The following is a 22,392-nucleotide window of genomic DNA, read 5'->3' as shown; positions in this document are numbered from 1 at the left end:
ATGACATGAGATATAAGAGGATTACATGGCTCATGAATATGACATGCTTCTATGCTCCGATTTATCACTTCTTCTTTTTTTTTTTGCTATCAAAAATCGTCATCTCCATCCATAACAGGCTGCCACACAACACAAAGGCTGATATTCTCGTGTCTGAATAGCCCAGATTTAATTTCAGTTAAGAAAAAGAGAAAGAAAGTTGAATGTGTGTTTGTCTGTGTATACTGTATATCTCTCTCTGTGTGTGTGTGTGTGTGTGTGTGTGCGCGCGCGTGCATCGACGCTAACACCCGGCAATTACGCCCGTTCACAAGCAGCGGCACCTCAGAGGAAAAGAGCAACTGGTTGAAAAATCTATTTTTACTATACACACACTGGTGTCGGTGTATATCTATTGAAACAGCAGCGGCGGAGAGGTGATGATTACTGAACATCACCTTGTTAAAAGCATCACTGAAATACAGAGCCGGGCAATGCTGTTAATATGCTAGAAAAAAATACAGAACTAACTGATATTTTTCTCCATCATTTCAACAGTACAGAAGTGTAGACAAATCCACCAATGTATTACATTTTATCACACCAGCTGGTTAAATCTCAAAACATCGGGGCTTTTATAGTCAGTGTTAATTGTAAGTGTCAATACAAAAAGCTGTCTGCATGATCAGTACACAATATTCCCATGTTATTGTCTAAACATAAATTATAGTTTTCCTTTAATACAGACCAGCAGGCAAAACAATCAGAGCAAGCTTACAGTGGAGCTGGGGCTTAGTTTGCCATTGATTTATATCTTAAACAACCTCTCCTGGTGTCTCCACTGCTAAAGGTGAGACGCACAGCCAGTGTTTGTGACAGAGATGAACTAGGCGCGGTGGCAAGAGAGAGAGGGATGATGCGGTTTTAAAAAATGCATCACCATTAAATCAAAGAGTAACCTTGAATGAGTTCAGCCTGGTGCCAGCTCAGTGACACGCTCTGCCCTCAGCGTTCGGTGCCACAGAGCATGCCAAACAGCGGGGAGAAGGAGCTGCAACCCTGCGATACAGGTTAGGCCGGTAGTGCTGGGTAGCTGTCCAGCTCCTCGCTGACCAAGGGCATTCACTCTGACTGACACTTCCTCCAAGTCAGACTTCAACATCTGATAGGCAAACATATGGAATCAGAGGGATGGAAATGTCCTTACAAAGTACTTCAGAAAAGTTGACAAAATTGAAAATATTTGGATTTAATCAAAAACTGCGTGCACAGACAGTTCAAGGCCAGAAAAACCTTCAGAAAACAATGGTGTTATTACTTGTGTGTATACAATGAAGGAAACAAGGGAGGGAGGGAAATAATAATGATAATAATGTGTGAGCACTGTTCCAAGGATTTTCTTATGTTTTATGTCTATGTACAGACCTTGTATCATTGATGCTCAATAAGAAAATTATTGAAAGAAGAAGAAAACTGAACAATGTGCGGTAGTCTCTTCAGTCCAGCATCAACACTAAGATTAAACTGTAACAAAGATGTTTTCTTTCTGCCTCTACACAGCTCGGACTAACAAAGAGCGATCTCTGCAAGCCGTCAACATGCACAAGGAGCCTCAGAAAACTCCTGCGTATCTTCCGAGCCCCCAGGAAGAGCGCCGGGCTTTGAAGCCAATTTGACATAGTGGCCGAACTGTGTAATTACAACATTACGTGATGCTATTGGGCCAAAAAAGGCTTTTTCCGATAGACTTCATTTGTGAAGGAGACGCCTGTAAATCAGTAGATACATTTTTCTGAGCAACACAAACCACGCAAAATCTGAATTTGATCGGTTCGGTCTGATCACAGTTCGAAAGTCCAGAAGAGCCGCATGATTAGATCATTTTATCCTCATTCAAGTTAGCTGGGAGGCTAAACTAGAGGTAGCCAGCACGGTCATCTGAAGTTGCTAGTGCACTTGCTCTATGGGCCCAACGATGCCGAAGCAAAGCGGAAGACGAACAATATGGAAGAATATTTTTTGGCTTCATGCGCCACTAAGCAACTTTTAAAGGAATGAACGGGGCACCACCTCTGACGCAGTTTATCTTTATGGTATCTTCTGCCATAACACCACCTCCAGTCAGCAACTATGCTACTTGCGCTGACCAATCAAGTGAGCATTGAAACCATCATGATGAGAAGGCGCTGGAGATGGATTGGATACATCACGCGAAGAAAACAGGATGACATTTCAAGAATTGCCCAATACTGGACACCAGAAAGAAGGCATAAACGATGAAGACCCAAAGAAACCTGGTGTTGAACAGTAGAGATAGAACCGAAAGCCCCAAAGCAGACCTAGCGTACCATCCAAAAATTTGCACTAAACAGGCAAGAGTGGAGATCCTTTGTTGCTGCACTACATGCCAGCAGGCTTATAGGGAAGTTAAGGTAAGTAGTAGAGATGGTGCAGAGTTAGAAACCACCAGTTCAAGATATGTGATGTTCGACCACAATCTGCTCTGACCTTTATTCTGTGTCTCCGTCTAATTTTTGCTTATATATATCGAGCAAAGAAACGGAAAAAGTATAGGTTAAAAGAAAAAATGCTTTAACACTGAGAAAATGCCAATTATGAATATGGGATTATTTTTATTATTCTTGTATGCTGCAAGACAAACTCCCCGAGCTATTACGGGGGTTTTAGCACTGCAGACGAACAAAGCATTAGAGGGTAGCCTAGAGGAAGAAAAATTAAACCCCACCGGTCCTTTAGCTACAGCAGCTGAACTTTACATATAACTTGTTCATGCAGATTACTAAATCAAGGAACTACACTTATTTACGCTTTTTAATAAGGCAGTAAAGCCTCAGAGGAAAAACCTTATAGTGGCGACTGTTAGGAAGGCTGTGCAGCTGCTGAGTACCCATATTTTCAGTAAATAATGTCTTCTGGGGTGTTACAGCGTACATAAAAAAGGTACCGGACTGATGGAGTGTGCACGCATACATTAGAAATAAAAACACCTTGTAAGAAATATCCCTCTCACATCACTCTTTGCTTGCCAATTAGATTGCTGGGCAGGAACTATCCGCGGTATATAACTTATTTTTAAATCTAACTTCCTCCACTTCTCCCACATTCATTGAGACATGTCATCCATCTATCTCGGCCTCCGGCTGCAGTAGTTCCTCGACCATGAGTGGCTGCTGCAGCGGGGCTGTATTTCAGCATGTTGAAGTGCATGGAGAATTCCCATGAAGGGTAAGGGATTATGGATTTTGGCCTCTAAGCTGCCTGGATGCCCAGTGAGGATGTCTCTGAGCGTAGTAATCTTCAAACACCACGCAGAGTGATGAGTGGGCACTGAGGAGTTCTACTCAGGATCTAAATGTGTTCCAGCAAGTTACTGAGAGAGAGAGAGAAAGAGAGAGAGAGAGAGAGATAGGAGAAGAGAGATGAGAGTGGTGGGGGGAGGGGGGAGAGGAGAGAAAACAGCATTTGGTGCAGAAATGGAAAAGATCGACTCAGTGTCTCCTTCAGGCAAGAGACACTTTTGATCCTGTGACCTGTTTTGAGCTATAGTCTGTGTCGAAAACTTGCGCCGAGCAAGGAATCATATTGGCATATTGGAGTGGTGCAAATGTAAATGTCATGGTTCCCCATCACCACACATAACTGCGGATGGAAAAAGTCAATTGAGCAATTTTTGGGGTCAGGTCGGGCACTGTCGGGGGGTTGCAAACCTTCATAATGAGGGCACTTTCAAGTCTGTGTCCCAAAAAAAAAAAAGGGATTCGATGCGTTAGCCACTTCAATACCGGCTGAATATGATAGACGGCACTTATAAATACAAAGAAAATCTCACAACTGTAGAACAGCACCCAGAGTTAGAGTAAGGAAATGTCAGACAAAATCAATAGAGGAGCACAGCCCCTGATCAATATCAGAAAGGAATTCCTCCAACTCTGTCCTGATTGAATTAAACCCCCAACAGCATCTCTTAATTTAGGGTTCCTGTATTATTTAAGTGAACTCAAATTGCTGTGATACCATCGTGGACCTGACGATAAGGCCGGTAAGTGCAGGAGGAGCATCGGGTGGGGTGAAGGACATTGGTATTTATGGAGATTATATCCTCTCCTTAAGAGATGCATCTATCTGCTCATATCAAAAGCCTGGAGATGATGTCAGAGGTCAAGGTTTGGAAGGGTGCCGAGGCACACAGGAGGTCCCTCCTTTGGGAAATCAGAGCGTATTATGATACTAAAGATGCAAAATAACCTACCAAACATCACATGCTTGTATCCATATTGCATACAGTATGAAAAAGAGGCTGTATTGTAGAGAAAGTGACTTCAGGGGGTAAAAAAGGATCAAAGGGTTCAATGCTCTCTTGGTGATAAGTCTGCAAAGCTGTACATAAAAAAAACACATTTTCCCAAGTTAGAAACCTATAATCTACTGTTTAAATGTACCTCAGTGTGCTGAATTAAATAAACAAATAAAAAATAATTGCCTGAACTGTATGCTGCTCACACTGCTGCTCAGTGATTCTGCAGCACAAATACTGTCCAAGGCTACAAACAGGTACATCAATTTGGAGCATGACAAGAAATTCCCTTTAGGTGACAACAAAATGTACATGCTATTAGATCAGCTGCAGTATAGTGTGATGAAATAAATGGAAGCCAACAGATGAAAGCTCGGGGCCCCAAACAAGGGAGAGGAGACTATTAAGGTGCACTGGCCTTCCTTTATGTTACACTGCCATCCTTTGGAGGAGGACAGAACTAAACATGGGTAGACGTTTTATGGTCTGGATGCACACAAGTTTGGAAAAGATGAGTATACGTTTAACACAATTTAATCTAAGGCTGCAGCTAATGATTATTTTCATTATCAATTAATGCACAGAATACTTCCTTGATTAATCGTTTGGCCGATGAAATGTCAGAAATCAGTGATAAACTGCCATTTTAATTTTCCAAAGTCAAAGGTCACATTTTCAGATATCTTGTTTTGTACCATCACCAATCTAAAGATATCTAGTTTATTATCATATATGACATTTTAGGCCCTGAATGGACATGCTGATGTGCTGCTGAAGCCCGGTTCTGCTTGAGGTTTCTTCTCATTGTACATTAAAGAGCACAGTCTAGACCTGTTCTACCTGTTTTTCACTATTATTGGGTTTTGATTTGTTTTTGTATGTTTTGATGCTTCCAATTCTTACTGCCAAATGTTTGTTTTTATGTAAAGCACATTGAGTTGCCCCTGGGTATGAAATGTGCTATATACTGTAAATAAAGCTGCCTTGCCTTGTCAAGGTATAAAGTACCCTGAGATAACTTCTGTTGGAGCTATAGAAATAAAAAAAACTTGACTTGACACAGAAAAGCATCAAATCATCACATTGGAGAAGTTAAAACCAGCTACATTTGGCATTTTTTGCTTAAAAAACGGATAAATGACTAATTGTTGCAGCTCTAATTTAATCTAATATACATTCATAGCTGTCATTTTATAATAAGAGAACATCTTACTCATGAAATGTGCCTCCAATATATTTTGTATAATATAAGATATAATATAACATAAAAAAGATATAAGATATAAAGTAATACTTTATAAGAAATCTTCTCAAGTGTGCATTTGTGTATTAAGCTTAGTTTTTGTCTTGATGGATATGAATAAGGTACATTTACATTTGTTTAAAGGAGAGGTTGAACCTTTTTTCAAGTCTGTCTTAAATCAACTGCATTTCAACATTGATACAAGTTTGTTTTTTTCACTTTAATCATTCTTCCTGTTTATAATGGCCATAACTAAGAGACTGCTTTCTAATTTGCTTTCAATGTAAGTCATGGGAAAAAAATTCAGACCTTGTTTCATGCTAAATGTATTCAGAAGTTTATGTGAAACTAATATGAGGTCTCAGCGGTCTGAGTTTACCAAAATTCAAGTGGATATCTTCCAAAGTTCTGTCTTTTCAGTCCAAATTTCCTTCTGGTGTTTCCCTGATGAGATCCAGACGGAGGATCGTCACAAAAAAGAGGGAACTTTATGCTAAACAGATGGTAACTTTGGAAAATACCCACTTTATATTATATCCAGATAAACATTGGAAAAAAATATCTCTCATCTCAAGTACATTAGAAATTAATCTTTTGATGGCCAGTATGAACCAGACTGATTACAGCAGGTATAATCTGACCACTGTTTTAACACAGACTCCAACATTTGTGAAACCTTTAAGTAGAATTTTGAGGCACATGAATTTCCCTTGCGTATTTTCCACTTGTACTATTTTATATTTCTACTACTATAGTTACTTGTCAGATTAGGAATATCCAAACAAAAAAAACACATTTAACTTTTAAAATATGACACATTGCTACAGATTAAACTACATATAAATGTATGAAGTCGTTAAAATTAGCTTTACCTTGACTAGCTGTGGCATTGAAATCCAAATTTTTCCACCACTAGACAAACTTATATCAACAACTTATATACACAATGCACAGAGCACAAGGTTAAAATCTGCCTCCACTCATGTTTATCTTATTGTTATTTCACTGTGATGTTTAAGCTTCACTGTGCAGAGTTCAAGATTAAAGATTTCCTTTATTGTCACTTTCATTATGCACTACCATACATGAGAAAACAAAATATTGTTTACCTTAAAAGACAAGAAAAAAAATAGTGCAAAAAAATAGCAATCTAAAATGAATAGGCCTGGATAAAAGTCATGATTTAATATAGTCATAATTAAAAGGGTGTTCATGTTCATAAAGTGCGAGAGCGCCCATTTAAAGTGTAAACAGTGGGGATATGCCAAGAGTTTAATGGGTGTAACTACAAGCACAATTTGTGACATCACAACAATTTTGGAGCCAATCGTGGTCCAGTATGTGAAGTGGAACATATTTCCATATTCATAGATTTGGGGATTTTTAATGGGAGAGAAAAATGAGTAAATGTTTTAAGGATTTAAGTGAGATAATCATATTATATAAACATATAGGTACAAATATTATATATGTTTTATAATAATAATATAATAATAATAATAATATATCTTAATATACTTTAATATTATTTAAAGCAGAGTATTTATATACATTTTAAAGCATGTCAAAAGGGGATCTTTAAGGGTGGCAATCAATAAAGGGTCTGGCAACAAATATTTGCTGTGGTGTACCTTATTAGTTAACCCAGCCATGATGATTGATCACCATCAGACTTTACAATGATAACATCATAAGATAGTGATAGGGCACTGCAATCATTCTGAATAGTCTTTCCTCCTCTTAATGTATACTCCTCTTGTATACTTTTGGTTAGTTTTATCACTTTTAGGTTTTTTATATATTATTTTTTAACTTTTAGGCTTTTTGTATTATTTGTTTATTTGTGTTTATGTATGAGCTATTGGATACATGAATGTCCCCTTTCTATCTATCTATCTATCTATCTATCTATCTATCTATCTATCTATCTATCTATCTATCTATGTATCTATCTATCTAACTATCTATCTATGTATGGCACTATACAGGAAATTATTTAATTTAGGTATTAATTATGACCTGTTTAACCTGAAGTATGACCTGTTTATGACCTGATTTAATTATGACCTGTTGAGAATTGCACTTAAAAAAAAAAAAGTAAATATTTCTATAATCTATATAGGTAAATTAACAAAAAATAAAACACTTACCTCGCCTTTAATGTCTCTTATTAGTCTTTTCTACTCAGTGGCCATCAAACCAGTTTGCACAATGATAAACAAACACCACCCTACAGCTACATGCACGAGTCAATTATACTGTATTCAGAAGCCTAATATCCGTGTTTGCACGAGACACACATTTGGAAAAACGTCACGTCTCGGGCCAATTAGATGTGATGGGAGAGGCGCGAGAGCGCACCCTGGATGACGTCAGCAGTGTTTGGTGCAGGCGTATAATGAGCAGCTGTGTGTGCATACGGCAGGGCCTGCAGTGTGGAAAGCCGGCGATGGGAGGGATATAAGGAAGGTTTTCTACATGGTATCAACACTGCGAGGTACGTCTACAACAAGATGCGTGTTTATGGTGATTTCTGCTTATTTATATTGTTTTTTTTTTTAGTGGGGAGGGGGTTAAATTTAAAAGGAGGAAGGGAGGGAAGTGCTGCTTTTCTGTGTAGCTTTCAGTATTGTTGTGATTCTTCTCTCAGATGTGATGTTTTGAGGTCTGTCACGTTGCTTAAATCAGAATAAGCTCAATATCGGCTTCAATTTATTTCTCCATCGTGATTAAAAGGTGTCGTGAAGCGCGTCCACAGCACTGCGTCATGACATCAACAGGGGTCGTGACGCACGGTCTGTAGCCCTGTGTAAAAATCTGATTATTTATTCATTTCATCCCGCTGCTGACAGACAGTAGGCAGGTGATGCACTGCTAGATAACATCTGGTGATGGTGGTGCTGGTGTGTGTGTGTGTGTGTGTTTATCATCATCATGAGATAAATCTCCTCAAAAGATCAAATCTACTCGTTGTTAAATGTCTGTCCGGTTAATGTTTGATCCTGGCTGGGTGGGATGGTAGAAATACAAATAGGCAAAGAGCTCTGTCACACCTTATTATGACTTGTAGCTGCAGGGCGGGTTCAGTTATTACACTTCAATATGCTCCAGTCACATAAGCTTGAGTCACTTCACCAACACAAGGGCCAAGAGGAGATTGTATAAGTATGCAGTGATCATATCTTTAACAAAACTATTGCCTACACTAATGACTCAAAGCAATAGAGCTGAGCAATATATTGATATCATATCGATATCATGATATGAGCTATATATATGAACTAGATATCGTGTTAGATTTTGGATATTGTAATATTGTAATATATATACCAGACTGTTGTAGCTGCTCTATTATTTGCCTTTACCCACTTCCTGTAGTCACTATATCCACATTACTGATGATTATTTATCAAAAATCTCATTGTGTAAATATTTTATGAAAGCACCGATCACTACAATATTGTCACATATTTTTGGAAATTATGCTCAATAGGCGTCATTTAAATTTACCTCATTTGTGAGTTAAAAAGCAGAAATTATTAAATATTTTAGCTAAATTTAAGCTCAGAGGAAAATATGATAATTAGTTGATGGATTATCATAGACTGGTATGTCAAAGTTAAGTCATGATACTGTTTTACAACCATTTAAAACTTCTTAAAGGCAGCACATAATCACACCTGTTGTCCTCGGGTCAATTTTGACCTGGGAGGCTAACAGGAGGTTTAAATGAATAGTTATTATATTTAAAGTATGACAGGTCCCTGCTATAACCTGCAGTAGGGCTCCTCTGGACTTTGAAAATAATCAGTAAAATTTCAGAATCAGTTTGATAAGTAAGAGGATCAATGAAACATGGTGCTGTCTCTTCATTCTGATTAAAACCCTCACAATGAGCTGACGAACAGGTAATACCTTAAAAAATCTGTTTAGTTATTTTCTTAATGCTTCCTACTTTTGCCGTATGCATATCTGAAAAATATCCTTATTAGTAAGAATTTTTAAAGGCCAATTTCTCTTGAAAGTTTGGATCATTTTGTGAACTTTAAAAGCCGCTATTGAACTTAGTTGTCTTTCATAAAGCGGCATCCAGTCCACTTCAACAAAGTGAACTGAGATTTGCTTCCATTAAAGTTTGGTGTGTCATCCAGAGTCAACCGTAACTGCAAACTCATCCTAATGGTTAGGCGTCTTTCAAAAGTGTTAAATTTTAAGACATAACAAGAGAAAACTCCCAAACACACTTCAACTATGCAGCAAGGAGCTGACAAAGACTGTTACTCGAGCTTTAACTTGACGCTTTAACGAACACGTTAACATAATCTGAGAGCTAAATGTGATCTAACTGAAAACTGAGAGCATACATGACATGTGACTAGTAACACTGCGTAATTTAAGCGAACAATACGAACAATTATCCATTGCACACAGGCCCGATTGTAACACTGCAGTTTTGATAACGCTGATATTTTCTGTAATGCATCTATTTACGCATAGAGAAGATGTGTGGCTGTAATATAATGCATAAAATATGAGCTATTAGAGAAAACGAAATGACTACATACATCACTCCATCGGTAAACAACACTTATCTATACTATAACACTATTTTCTCTCCTCACAGGTCGTCTTGAAAAATGGAGGGAGGGAATTTGTGAGTATACCTCTGTGCCTACACTTCATATAACTCAATGAGTTCCTCCAACACTGTAAAATTGGAGAGCAGCAGTCACAACACTGGTCCAACCTCTGTGTCATTGCAGCGGCTATTCCCGAGACTATTTGGACCGCTTCATCCAAAGCCAAGACTCATCTGTGGTGAATAAGTTCCAGCAGAAGTACTGGAAAACCAAGCAGACGCTCATCAAAGTCACCGGGAAGAAAGAGGACGAACATGTCGTGGCGTCGGACGCGGATCTGGATGGAAAACTGGAGGTGAGGAGGAATATGAAACAGTTTGGGGGGGGGGGGGGGGGGGGGGCTTGTAGTTTAACTTCAGTCATGTCAAAGAAACATTAAGAAACACTGGCGATACTTTCCCCTCAGGTGGATTGTGCACTGACTAAGATGGCTTTCTGATTTACTCAATTCCAATATTTGCTTGAGGCTTAAAACTTACATTAAGCTGCTTCTCCAACCATCATCATCTATGTCTCCATCTCTGCAGTGAGATGAGTTTAATGGCTGAAATCAATACGATGGAAAAGCTTCAGACATAATTTAGTTCATGTCCAGGTTTGAGATGAAAGATTGAAAACTGGACGTCTACAAAGCGGCTTTGATGTGACATTTAATCACTTCTATTTTTACCTTTTCACTGATATTACTTCTAGAAATCAATAAAAAAGATCACAGACTCAGCCGGATATCTGTGGTTTGTCTTCTTGAAAATAATCTGAGTTTATTCAACCAGTGTATAACACACAAGTCTGACTAAACTGAGAACAATTCCAACAATGATCGTTTATTTCTTTGACTTTATGTTCACACTGATTTCCTTCTGGCTCTGCAGGTCTTTCACTCCATCCAGAGGACGTGCATGGAGCTGCTGAAGGTTATCGAGCAGTACCAGAGGAGGATCTGCCGTACGTTCACATAAACAGCAAAGAAACTTGAACTATTATGTGTAAAATAACTCAATTAGCAATGAAATCCCGAAGACTAAAGCACGAACTGTGGTCAATTGACGGAAAATTAACTGGCAATTATTTTATGAATCAATTAAGCCTTGAAGCTAAAATATCAAACATTTTCCAGAAACTCAAATATGATGATTTGTTCTTTTTCTTTGTTATATATCACAGTAAATTGAGTATTTTTATGTTTTGGATAGTTGGTCGAAGAAAATAATATCGACATTTTCACAAATTTGTAACAAATTATAAATTTACTGATGCAGTGAGAAAATAATCTGCAGATTAACTGATAATGAAAATAATTGGTTGTCACAGCTCTACAGTTTGGGTACATTGGTCTAACCAACAATCAGAGTTGTTCTATCTGTGCTATGCAGCTGCACAGAGTTGCGTGTAAAACAAAGATCTGCTACACCAGAGACTTAAGAGTACCATCCTCTTTCCTACCCAGTGACTCCAGACCCTGTCCAGGAGTTTCGTAGCAGACTTTTTGTGCATAGAGAAGCAACTTTATCTAGCTGGTATTGCTCACTCTTCAACTTTAACAGGAACCAAACAGGAATAATAGGTTGAAAAATACTTTTTATACATTTTAAAACATCACACAAGGCATCTTATATATGAATAAAACAAACCTAAAGAGAATCTCTGCTAGTAAAACACAGCCACACCATTTCTAGTCAACACTTTCAAAGCACTGAGAAAGTGAACTGTAATAACTGAGGTTGTTATCTGGGTCTATCACTTCTGAAACACACTATAACCACATGGACCGAATGAAGAACAACACTAGATTTAACTGTTATTATTTAGCTTTGATACAATATGATGGAAATTATACTGGAATCAGATTTTTGTTTGTTTCTCTTGGTTGAATTGATTTGGTTTAACCACCAGATGGCGCCATTATATGTAAAGCGAACAGGTGAGACTGATGATGGTTTTATTACTGAATGATGTAATTATCCTACAGGACGCCTTGTGTGATGTTTGAAAATGTATAAAAAGTAGTTTTCAACACACTTTTTGACGAAACTTTGGGCTTTAAATCAGCTCAGTGCTGTTTAAATTAAGACGTTGATGAAGGCTACCAGCACCAGCATCAATGTGATGAGATTAAGGTGCTTCCTCATTTGATACTAGCTTCACACAGATGTGGTGCTCATGGGAAATGCAGTCTTCATTCCCAAGAAACATTACCACTTTAGTCCACAGGTGCCCCAGAAATCAACGCAAAATGAAAGTTCCTTATCTAGTACATTTTTTCTAGCATCATTTAATATGACTAAAATTGCAAATCAAGATGTCTAATTCAACATTTCTGTGCAGTTCTTTCCCAAGAGGAGAACGAGCTGGGCCGTTTCCTGCGCTCGCAGGGCTCGCAGGATAAAACACGGGCTGGAAAGATCATGCAGGCCACTGGGAAAGCACTCTGCTTCTCCTCCCAGCAGAGGTAAGACACGTACATTACATCAGAGTATGTTTGACAGATGTCTGCCACGTCCTGCTCACATTATTCAAGTTAGAGTTAAATAGATTTTTATGTAAAAGGTGGATCATATCAATTCAAATCCGAAAAAGGATCAGAGCAGAGTGTCTTATTTGACCAAATGTAATCAAGAACTGGATGTGGAGTCTTCTGGGACATTTCCATTGGAGGGAATCAAAGAATCACAATCACAGCGATGAAGCCAGTTTTTATTAATAGCAGAGTTACTGAATCTGTATCAATATCAGCTAACTAGAAACATTTCAAACGGATCATAAATAAAGACAGATAATACTTAAATTAAGTGTTGCATTATTATAACTTTATATTACAGCAATTGTGAAAGTCTTAGAATAGAGACAGATAAAGATAATCAATGGTAATCAAATGTGACCATTGCTGAGATTATTGGTAGCTTGTACTGTGTGCCATGTTGGTGATTTTGCTGCGTAAATGTTCATTAGTTTCTTTTTGTTAAGGGGTTTTGTGTCTTTGGTGAAAAAATACATCTGAACTGATTCTTCTCAGGAACTTTGATTGAATTCACTATTTGCTTTTGCAAGATACTTTTAAGATTTTGGCCTTTTGTGGCTCAAAGCGCCTTTAACCTTTTCATCAGACTGTAATGTGCCATGTAAAAGTCATTAGAGGCTGTTATTTTAAGTTTTCGTATGATAATTTATGTAGTTTTACTCCCTTAATACTGAACTCAACACTACATTTTACAGAATGGCTCTGAGGAACCCTCTGTGCCGTTTGTACCAGGAGGTGGAAACGTTTCGCTACCGAGCTATCTCAGACACATGGCTAACGGTGAACCGGATGGAACAATCCAGGACTGAATACCGCGGAGCGCTTCTTTGGATGAAGGATGTATCCCAGGAGCTGGATCCAGATACACATAAACAGATGGAGAAATTTCGCAAGGTTCGTCTCAGACAGATTCAGAAGTCAGACAAACAGAGCCTTTTTTAGACCAGAAGGTTTAGCATGTCATAATGACATAAAACAGTATATTTAGAGTCTATGCAGCATAATACCCCCCACTGTGCTTTTGTTAAATTGTTTGTTCTTTTTAAGGTTGCATTTATTTCGTGGCCAGAGCTTCATAAAAACAGTAATAATGTCATAAACCTGACAGCAGAGTGTGTGGGAGAAAATAAAAAGTAAAATAGTATGATTGCTCCAATTCCAGGCTATTTGCTGTAGGGCTGCAACATTTTTTTTTTTATCATTAATTAATCTTTCAATTATTTTTTCAATTAATATATATACATATATCAGAACATTTGTCCTTCCAAGTCCCCAGAACCCGAGGTGATCTCTTGAAATGTCTCGTTTGCCCAATCACCAGCATAAAACCCTAATTATATAAAAGAGAAGCAGCAAATCTTCATTTTGGAGAAGAAGATGGAAGCAGAGTGATTTTTTTTTTTAACTTGATAAAATGGCTGAATCGATGAATCAATTATCAGAATAGTTGGTGATTAATTTCTTTCAATCTACTAATTGATTTATTGACACATTGGGCCTCGTGCAAGAAGACATAGGGACAAATACCCTCTCATTTTCAGTCCTATCTGCAATTTGTTCCTTTTTTGTTACCCGCTGATTTCTGGGCTGCGCACATTTTCTCTTCTTTTTTTTTTTACTTAAAGATTATCAAGTATTTTTTGTCAAGAACAAAGCCACTGAAATAACCATACAAGTATAGCTTAGTTTTTCAATCTTCATACAATTTCCATTTCGACCATAATACTATTGTGATATGGATTACAGCAATCATAGATCAATTTTTGCACAAGACATTATACAATATACAGCAGTAGAGAGGTAATCTTACTAAACTAAACTAAATTGTAACATATGATGATTTCACTGTCAGTCATCAATTTCACCAATGCTTAAGTTTTACATTTTAGGAACATTAAAAAAAAGCATGAATATCATATAATCAAAGTAAAATTATGTTTCAGAGTAATTATAACAATTGGATTATTTAATTTGTGGGCTTGATCCCAATTAGGACTATAATAAGTTTATTTAACAGTACATCAATTCCATTATTGCTAAAATTCATCTTCTTGCTGCCTTTATTTTGGTGGCATCTCTCCGATTCCTGGACACATGCACAACACCTGCCTTTATATCATGTTTAGGGGGCGTAACCTTTGTTAATAACAAACAATCCAATTTAAGATCAAGTGGGATTCATCATTCAGCACACATGGGTAAGAGCAGATGTGGGTGGTTAAGAACATTTGGTGCATCTGGAGTTGACATATTCTTTCTCTTAACATAAATATAACAGAAAATATAACAGAAAATGTTATAATCCATTTTTTTGCTAATTTGCTCTAATACTCACTATTAGACCACACAAACTGTATGAAGTAGGAAAAAAAGCTGCAAATAAAAGCCAACAGAGGGCAGAACACACCATTAAATGTGGTGTTTCATGGGCTCATACTTACATAGAGGCCTGCAAACTGTTTCTGCTCACACTTCAGTTATTTTAACTCGCACAGGCACAAACTTGAATTATACTGTTTGTGTTTTCACTGTTCAAACCTGTATGATACCAAACACTGAGTGCTTATCTGCAGTTGGGACATTTTCTTATCCTGTATCTCAGGTTCAAGCCCAGGTACGCTCTACCAAAACAAGCTTTGACAAACTGAAGAACGACGTCTGCCAGAAAGTTGACCTGCTGGGAGCCAGTCGCTGCAACCTCCTCTCTCATGTTTTAACCACATACCAGGTATACCACAAATCCCAGTTGTTAGCACACACTCCATTGATCTTAAATGGGCTATACCACATGCGGTTAGGGCCAGGAAGGAAGACAAACATGAAGGGAACAAAGCAATACAAAAACACAGCGAGGAGATTTAACTATCACACCACACAGGGAGATGCTGCTCACTAGAAACGGATCATGAATTAACTGATTGTCAGACTGCTTAAAAGTTAATCATTGCTTTTACCAAACTGTGTGACCTTCTCACTGTGTTCCAGACAACACTTTTGCACTTCTGGGAGAAGACGTCCCACACTATGGCGGCCATTCACGAGAGCTTCAAGGGCTGTCAGCATTATGAGTTTTCCACACTTAAGGTCAGAGAGCAGCTTGACCTCCGTAGATTAGATCTGATCAAAAAAACAACCTATAACCAAAAACTTGATTATTCATCTAGACATTACAAGATCCGATGGACAAGCTCTCTAAGAAGAAGGCGAAGAAGAAAATTAAAGCAGAAGCAAAAGATGGAAAGAAAGCCGAGGCCACAGATGACCAGTGAGTAAATTCTTATCTCATTTTGATCTTTGCTCATGCAGGTAGACCAAACACCAGCAGGGAAAAAAACTAAGAATATGTTTATAAGCACCGAAGCAGTCTACACTGAATGTAAACATATTTCTACAACAGCTGCTTTGCGTACAGTATGTACAAAATGTTATAAACTGATCTCTTTTTTGTCATTTTTATAGACTCATCTCACTAGTAAATGAAAACTCCAGCGATAAGACCAGAGAAGGTAAAAGATTATATGCTTTAACACTCATTCAACTAATGATTATTTCCATTATTAAATCATCTGCTGATTATTTTCTTCAATAATCTGATGAAGTTTGATGGGAAAAAATGTTCCCAGAGCCGAGGATGACATCTTCAAGTTGCCTTTTTTTTCTGACCATCGCTCCACACCACAGAATATTCAGTTTACTACCAACAAAACAAGCAGATATTCACTTTTTTTTTTTTAAGAGGCTTGAACTTTTTTAATTGATTGTTTCAGCTGTGGTTTACAGGCAGTCAGACTCCTTAACTCCCGTCACATATTCCCACTGTTAGCACTTTAAAGGGACACTTATGAACTTTACAGATAACAGGTTGGAAGTGACAAAGTATTTGTACTTCATTACTGTACTTAAAGTAGATTTTCTGGGTATCTGTACTTTACTTTATTTTCTGATTACTTTTTACTTTTACTCCCTACATTTGAATATATGTGCTTTTCTACTCCTTACATTGTCAAAATGGGCTCGTTACTTGTTTCAACCTTGGTGACTTTATAAAAAGAAGACATGACACAAAGAAATTTGGCTTGCAGCAGAACCAGACTGTGTCCAGTGATGTTTTTTTGTCTGTGCAGGATGTTAACAAAAGAGGAACACTTTCCTATTTTGTGTGCCGAGAACTTTTTTCATTTTGTCAAGTTATCAGGAGAGGTTTTGTGTATCATTGACGGTAAAAATGTATTTTTACTTTTTACTTTTGTACTTAAGTACATTTCAGAGCCTGTACTTTCTTACTTTTAATGGAGTAAAGGAGTTGAATCAGTACCTCTACTTTTACCAGAGCCTTTTTTTACACAAGTATCTGTACTTCTACTTAAGTACAGAATGTGAGTACTTCTGATAACAGGCACTCTCACACTTTATATCCTTTAATTATGACTATTTTAAATCAATGACTTTTATCCAGGCCCATTCATTCATTCATTCATTTTTAGATTGCTGTTTTCTTTTTCATATACTTTTTTGTTGTTATTGTCTATTAAGGGAAACAATAGTTAATTTTTTCTTATGTATGAAAGTTCATAAAGAAAAATGACAATACTAAAGAAATCTGAAAGCTGAAATTTTGAACATGTGTCTCCCATTTACAAAATGCAAGTCAATGCATTATAACCTCTGAATCCTTTGATTAAAAATATGTAATCATTTTCTGGACAGACATTAGCAACATTTGCATATTCACCATACTGTATTCACACTCAACTTTTTATTTCCAATTGTTCTTATTGCTTGTTTACTTATTATTATTTTATTGATGCTCTTTCCTTTTTTTATTTTCCACTTTGCTGTAAATGCTAATGCTATACATTTCCCCATCATGGGACTAATAAAGGATTATCTTATCTGAACTTAAATTATTAATGTTTTCTGAGTGCAAAAACTCTGCTTGGTCATTGTAGGAAATGAAGAACTCCTCTTGGCCTATACAGACTTAGAGGGAGAGGAGAAGGACAGCACGGCGTTACTGAATGAGATCCTGGGCGGTTTGTCTGTGGATGAGGGCGACTTCTCTCGGGAGTGGACTGAAGTGTTTGGAGAGGCTGAGGAAGGAACGAGCGCAGCATCTTCTGGACCAATGGAGACCCAGCAAAAGGAAAACTCCTTCTTTCTACCATCTCAGCTGTTGGACCAGAGCTTAAATAATCTGCAGTCTTCCCTCTCAGGTCAGCACATATTTAGTCTGTACTGTATATGGGTCAGTGATGTTTTGCATCCATGTGGTTTAGTCAAATTTAAAGGGGTTAAAGTTTGAAAATAAACGTATGAATAACCTGCACATATTCTTTTTTGTGTGGACCCAGCATAACATTTCTGCTTTCAATTCATTTTGAGAGAATATATTAGAGGATTATGGCAAAAATGTGTAAGTGGTATAACCATAAAAACTTTGTACCTAATACATGCAATAAAATTGTACCAAACATGCTTAACATGCTAAATTCTCAATAAAACACCATATCAACTAGTTTGGCATGATCTTACATTATAACTTTTTATATTAAATAAAGGTAATGGAATACAATTGTTCTAAATATTAAATTTAATCTGGGGAATCATGTCAATCAGGAACCATTCACATTATTTTTTCACATTCATTTATTTTAAGTAATTACTTGTATAACACTTAAATACACTGTAGGTGAATAAAATATTTAATATTTATCATTCTTTTGTGGTTACACCATTTGACATTTTCAGGAGCATTCAGTCTTACTTTTGGTCAAAAATTATGTGAACCAGAAAAAGGACAAATGTGCCCAAAAAGCTCTGAAGTTGCATGATCAGAATGAGACCACTTGAGTTCTCCACCATGAGGGAAAACTCTCCCTCCCTGCAAAACCACCAAAATTAGCCATTATCCCAATTTTATTGAGTAATTTGGTGAAATAAGTATGCCTGAAAACTAAATAATAAGTTACATTGTCTCTCTATGAATGGATTCATTAGCAAATGCATAAAAATCCACTTCTAAAATGAGCTGCATTTTCCCCCCCTTTTGTAGCAAAGTATTTCCACACACAGAGAAAAGTGGCTTTAAAATGATTTATCAAACCCACGTCTGTCAAAGTAATAGAAGGAGGCTGTTTTAACATGGCAATTAGATTTGCTTACCCATAAGTACTATTTAATTGCCAGATACTTTCCATTTCATCTGGGCACTGGCTGCTAGCACCTCGTCTGGTTTTGTTGATTTGGTTTTGTCTATTTCCAGCTTGAAGCTCTGAGTAGCCCCCATTATAAAAAGTTACAGTATAAGAAAATGAAAAGCCCACCGTACGTTTGTGTGGGTTTTACGGGCTGAAATTAGTTGGCAAAGTTAACGTTTCAGTGCTAATAAATGTGTTAAGAAATAATGTTCGGCTGCTCAGAATTTAGTTAATGTAGTGATTTGGAGAGAGCGAGACTGTAAAATATAATTCCTGTATGACCTAATATTCCTGTGAGTGATAATCAAAAGGAAAAGTGCTAGAAAGAGAATAAAGTGGAGTTTTCTTCCCCCCCAATTTTACAACAATATGTATCAGAACATGTCCAAAAGTAACATATGGTGTGTGGGATCAGAGGAAAGCAGCATGGTGACGAGGTTTGACAGGGTCCAGCTGGAAAGATGTAAAAATAAGTTTAACCTGCTTGATATTGTCTACATTTAATTGATATTTCAGCTTGAACTCTACATTTAGAGGCCGCAGAGCTGAAACAACTACAACAATAAACTATCTGAACACCCAAAAGTTAAAAAAAAGTATCCAACACAATTGAAATGAATGAGTACAAAGGTAATTTATGCTGTAGTTAATGTGTGAGTGCAGGTAGAGAGAGACTTTTACTGTAAGTGCAACATAACTGGATGAAACACCAGTGTAAGCACAAAACTAATCAAAACTATCTTATCAAATCCATCTCTGTGCTCTCTAAAACCTGCCGTGCTTTTACCAAGCTCATTCTGTTCTCACTAAATACTTTACTCCGCTGTTAATCAATCACCATATATCAAATGGCAATAATGCAGAACCACCGCAGACGCAGAAGAGCTTCTCATGAAAGAAAACTAAACCACAGAGCAGGAGGAAACTTGTTCCGTGAAGTTAAAGAGTCACTGTGACACCAGGAGTGTTTATACGACAGCGTGATCAAAAGACGTCACTCAATGCAAGAAGCAGCATGTTTTTAAAAAAATGTTTTTCACTGTATCTCTGTTTGTTTTACCAAATCTAGCTGCTAGGACAATTTAATTACACACTGGAGATTAATAAACTAGTCCATCACCAACATGATACCAGCCCTACCTAAAACGATGGGAGTCCAAAATAGGTCAAAAAACATGACCGAACAGAGCAAACAGACAAATACTAAACGGCCCGAGACCAAGAATGTTAAACAAAACTATAACAAGGAAGAAAGTCATTTAATCCTAATCAGCCAAAAACATTTAGATGCCTCTAATAAGACACAATAAAAGCTTCTTTTTTTTGGCCTGCTTTAACTTTAAGTCCAGTCCCATAATGACATTTATCTAAAAAGAATAACACACTCTGGACTTTAATTTAACCCTCCTGTTGTCCTCGAGTCAAGGAAGGAAGGAAAGATGGAAGGAAGGAAGAAAGGAAGGAAGGAAGGAAGGAAGGAAAGAAGGAAGGAAAGATGGAAGGAAGGAAGGAAAGAAGGAAGGAAGGAAAGGAAAGAAGGAAAGAGGGAGGGAAGGAAGGAAGAAAAAGAGGGAGGAAGGAAGGGAGGAAAGGAAGGATGGAAGGAAGGAAAGATGGAAGGATGGAAGGAAGAAGGAAGGAAGGGAAAGAAGGAAGGAGGGAGCAATGACAGACGGAAGGAAGGAAGGGAGGAAAGAAGGAACAGTCAGAACAGATGGAGGTTAAAGCAGGTACAATCAAGGTAACACCAGGAGCTGAAATACCATAATGCACTAATACGCAAAAAATATGCAGAGGCATATGTCAAAATGCCTTGCATTTTGAGTCATTTGTTTGTATTTGGAGTATGGATTTGTTTGTTACCAGATACAATATAAACAGCTCCATCCAGAGTCCTCCCTGGTGGTATTTAGTGCAGCTATGTTGTATTTTCTGGATACACAAAGGATGAAAGGAAAATAAATTTCCCTGAAACAAGATCTCAGTGATGTATACGCAACTTTCAGCCTGCGTTTAATAAACCGCTAACAATGTCAGACGTGATTTTTTTTGCCATGATAAATGTTTTTATTATTGATGTTTGTGTGTCTGTTACCACATCAGCAGAGCGTGAAGCAGAGCGCTGATTTATTTTGTTGGATCGGGCTTCGGCACATTAATCGTTCCCTGTCGATTCGGCTAAATCTGCGTCTCCATTTCAGATTGGAGCAGGATCGTTCCACAGCCCGTCGCTCCGGCAACAGAGCACTCATCTGGAGCCAATCAGAACCCTTCGAAGCCAGCAGTGAAAGGTAGGACGGGGGCCAAATGAGTAAAACATATGAAAAAGATTCGAGAGAAAAAGACGTAACTCATTTAAAGACAACTGAAACCTGTGTTTATGGGTACTTAAAATAACTTGTGGGTTGTTTCCATTCATAACTTTGGACCTCATCCAGCTGCAGGACAAATGGAGGTGTTTGCATTTTCTCCGCAGTCTGTCTCACTGACATTTACCCCCTTTTTCTTTTTTTAACCCTCATTTTACAGAGACGACAGGGACGTCCAAAGACCTCTCTGCGTGGTTCAACCTGTTTGCAGACTTGGACCCTCTCTCCAATCCTGATGCGGTCGGCAAAACTGACGCAGAGCACGAACTTCAAAACGCGTAGTACCTCCTCAGCGTCACCATGACGCCTCTTGAGAGGGTTACCTTTGTTAATGGGTACACGAGCATGTTGCTGCCACTGTGACAAAAACTCTGATCAGACACACACACACACACACACACACACACATATGATGTCTTGGTTTTAAGCTTCAGCTCGATGAGCTGAAGTCAACTATTCGATGAAAGGGGCAGAATTTATCAACTATTTTGATAGATTATTAGTTCGTTATTTTAATAGTTTTTCAAGCAAAAAAGCCAAAAAGCTGTTTTTTTCATTTTCATATATCGTAATAAACTTAATATCTTTGGGTTTTCAACTTTTGGCTGAATAAAACAAGCAAATTTGGATTACATTTTGAATTTTTAACCCCTTTATTAACCAAAGATAGTTTTTTTCCGTATTTTCTTTTGCTTAATTTGACAGTTTTGCAAGTGCAGAGAGAAAGGAAAGAGGAGTATGACATGCAACAAAGCTCCGCAGTTGAATTTGAACTTTAGATGTTACAGTAATGTGGTTTATGTCTTAACCAGCAGGCTATTTTCACTCTAATGGAGAAAATAATTGACAGATTTATCAATAATGACAAGTTATTTACAACCCTAACTGGATCTCTTTCTTGTTCTAACAATATAAAATTAGAAAAATATGTTTCTTAATATAACAAGATAAACTAATATGTTCTTATAAAGAGAGAAAATTTGCTCAAATAAAACCATATGCTATGTTGAAATAATAGAATATGATATGACAGTGTGTTACTTTAATGAGATAAATATATCCTCTTAACAAGAAACTGATGTGATTTTTTTCCTCATGGTGGCAACAACACACTGCTGTAAGTGTCCCACT

The 22,392-nt window shown here is 37.5% G+C and overlaps 1 protein-coding gene across 1 annotated transcript; it reads left to right on the top strand.

Annotated features, from left to right (window-relative positions):
* Positions 1–10,174: 10,174 nt before the first annotated feature.
* ica1 (islet cell autoantigen 1) lies at positions 10,175–21,543 on the top strand. Its single transcript, XM_062422792.1, has 14 exons — positions 10,175–10,191; positions 10,301–10,472; positions 11,050–11,122; positions 12,503–12,626; positions 13,391–13,589; positions 15,298–15,423; positions 15,681–15,779; positions 15,860–15,960; positions 16,155–16,201; positions 16,601–16,618; positions 16,778–16,791; positions 17,689–17,908; positions 21,094–21,183; positions 21,422–21,543. Exons 1-14 carry the CDS (start codon positions 10,175–10,177, stop codon positions 21,541–21,543), a joined length of 1,422 nt encoding a protein of 473 aa, XP_062278776.1.
* The last annotated feature ends 849 nt before the right edge of the window (positions 21,544–22,392 follow it).

This window comes from Scomber scombrus, chromosome 7, assembly GCF_963691925.1.
Source record: "Scomber scombrus chromosome 7, fScoSco1.1, whole genome shotgun sequence".
Taxonomy (NCBI): domain Eukaryota; kingdom Metazoa; phylum Chordata; class Actinopteri; order Scombriformes; family Scombridae; genus Scomber; species Scomber scombrus.
The sequence above is the reverse complement of the archived record's forward strand: the minus strand, read 5'-3'. Positions and strand labels throughout refer to the sequence as shown.

What these genes read in the sequence shown, in the direction of transcription:
- ica1 (XM_062422792.1), top strand. An exon ending in ATGTTTTAACCACATACCAG is followed by an intron (nt 15,424 to 15,680) that starts GTATACCACAAA and finishes ACTGTGTTCCAG; the next exon opens with ACAACACTTTTGCACTTCTG. An exon ending in GCCGAGGCCACAGATGACCA is followed by an intron (nt 15,961 to 16,154) that starts GTGAGTAAATTC and finishes TCATTTTTATAG; the next exon opens with ACTCATCTCACTAGTAAATG.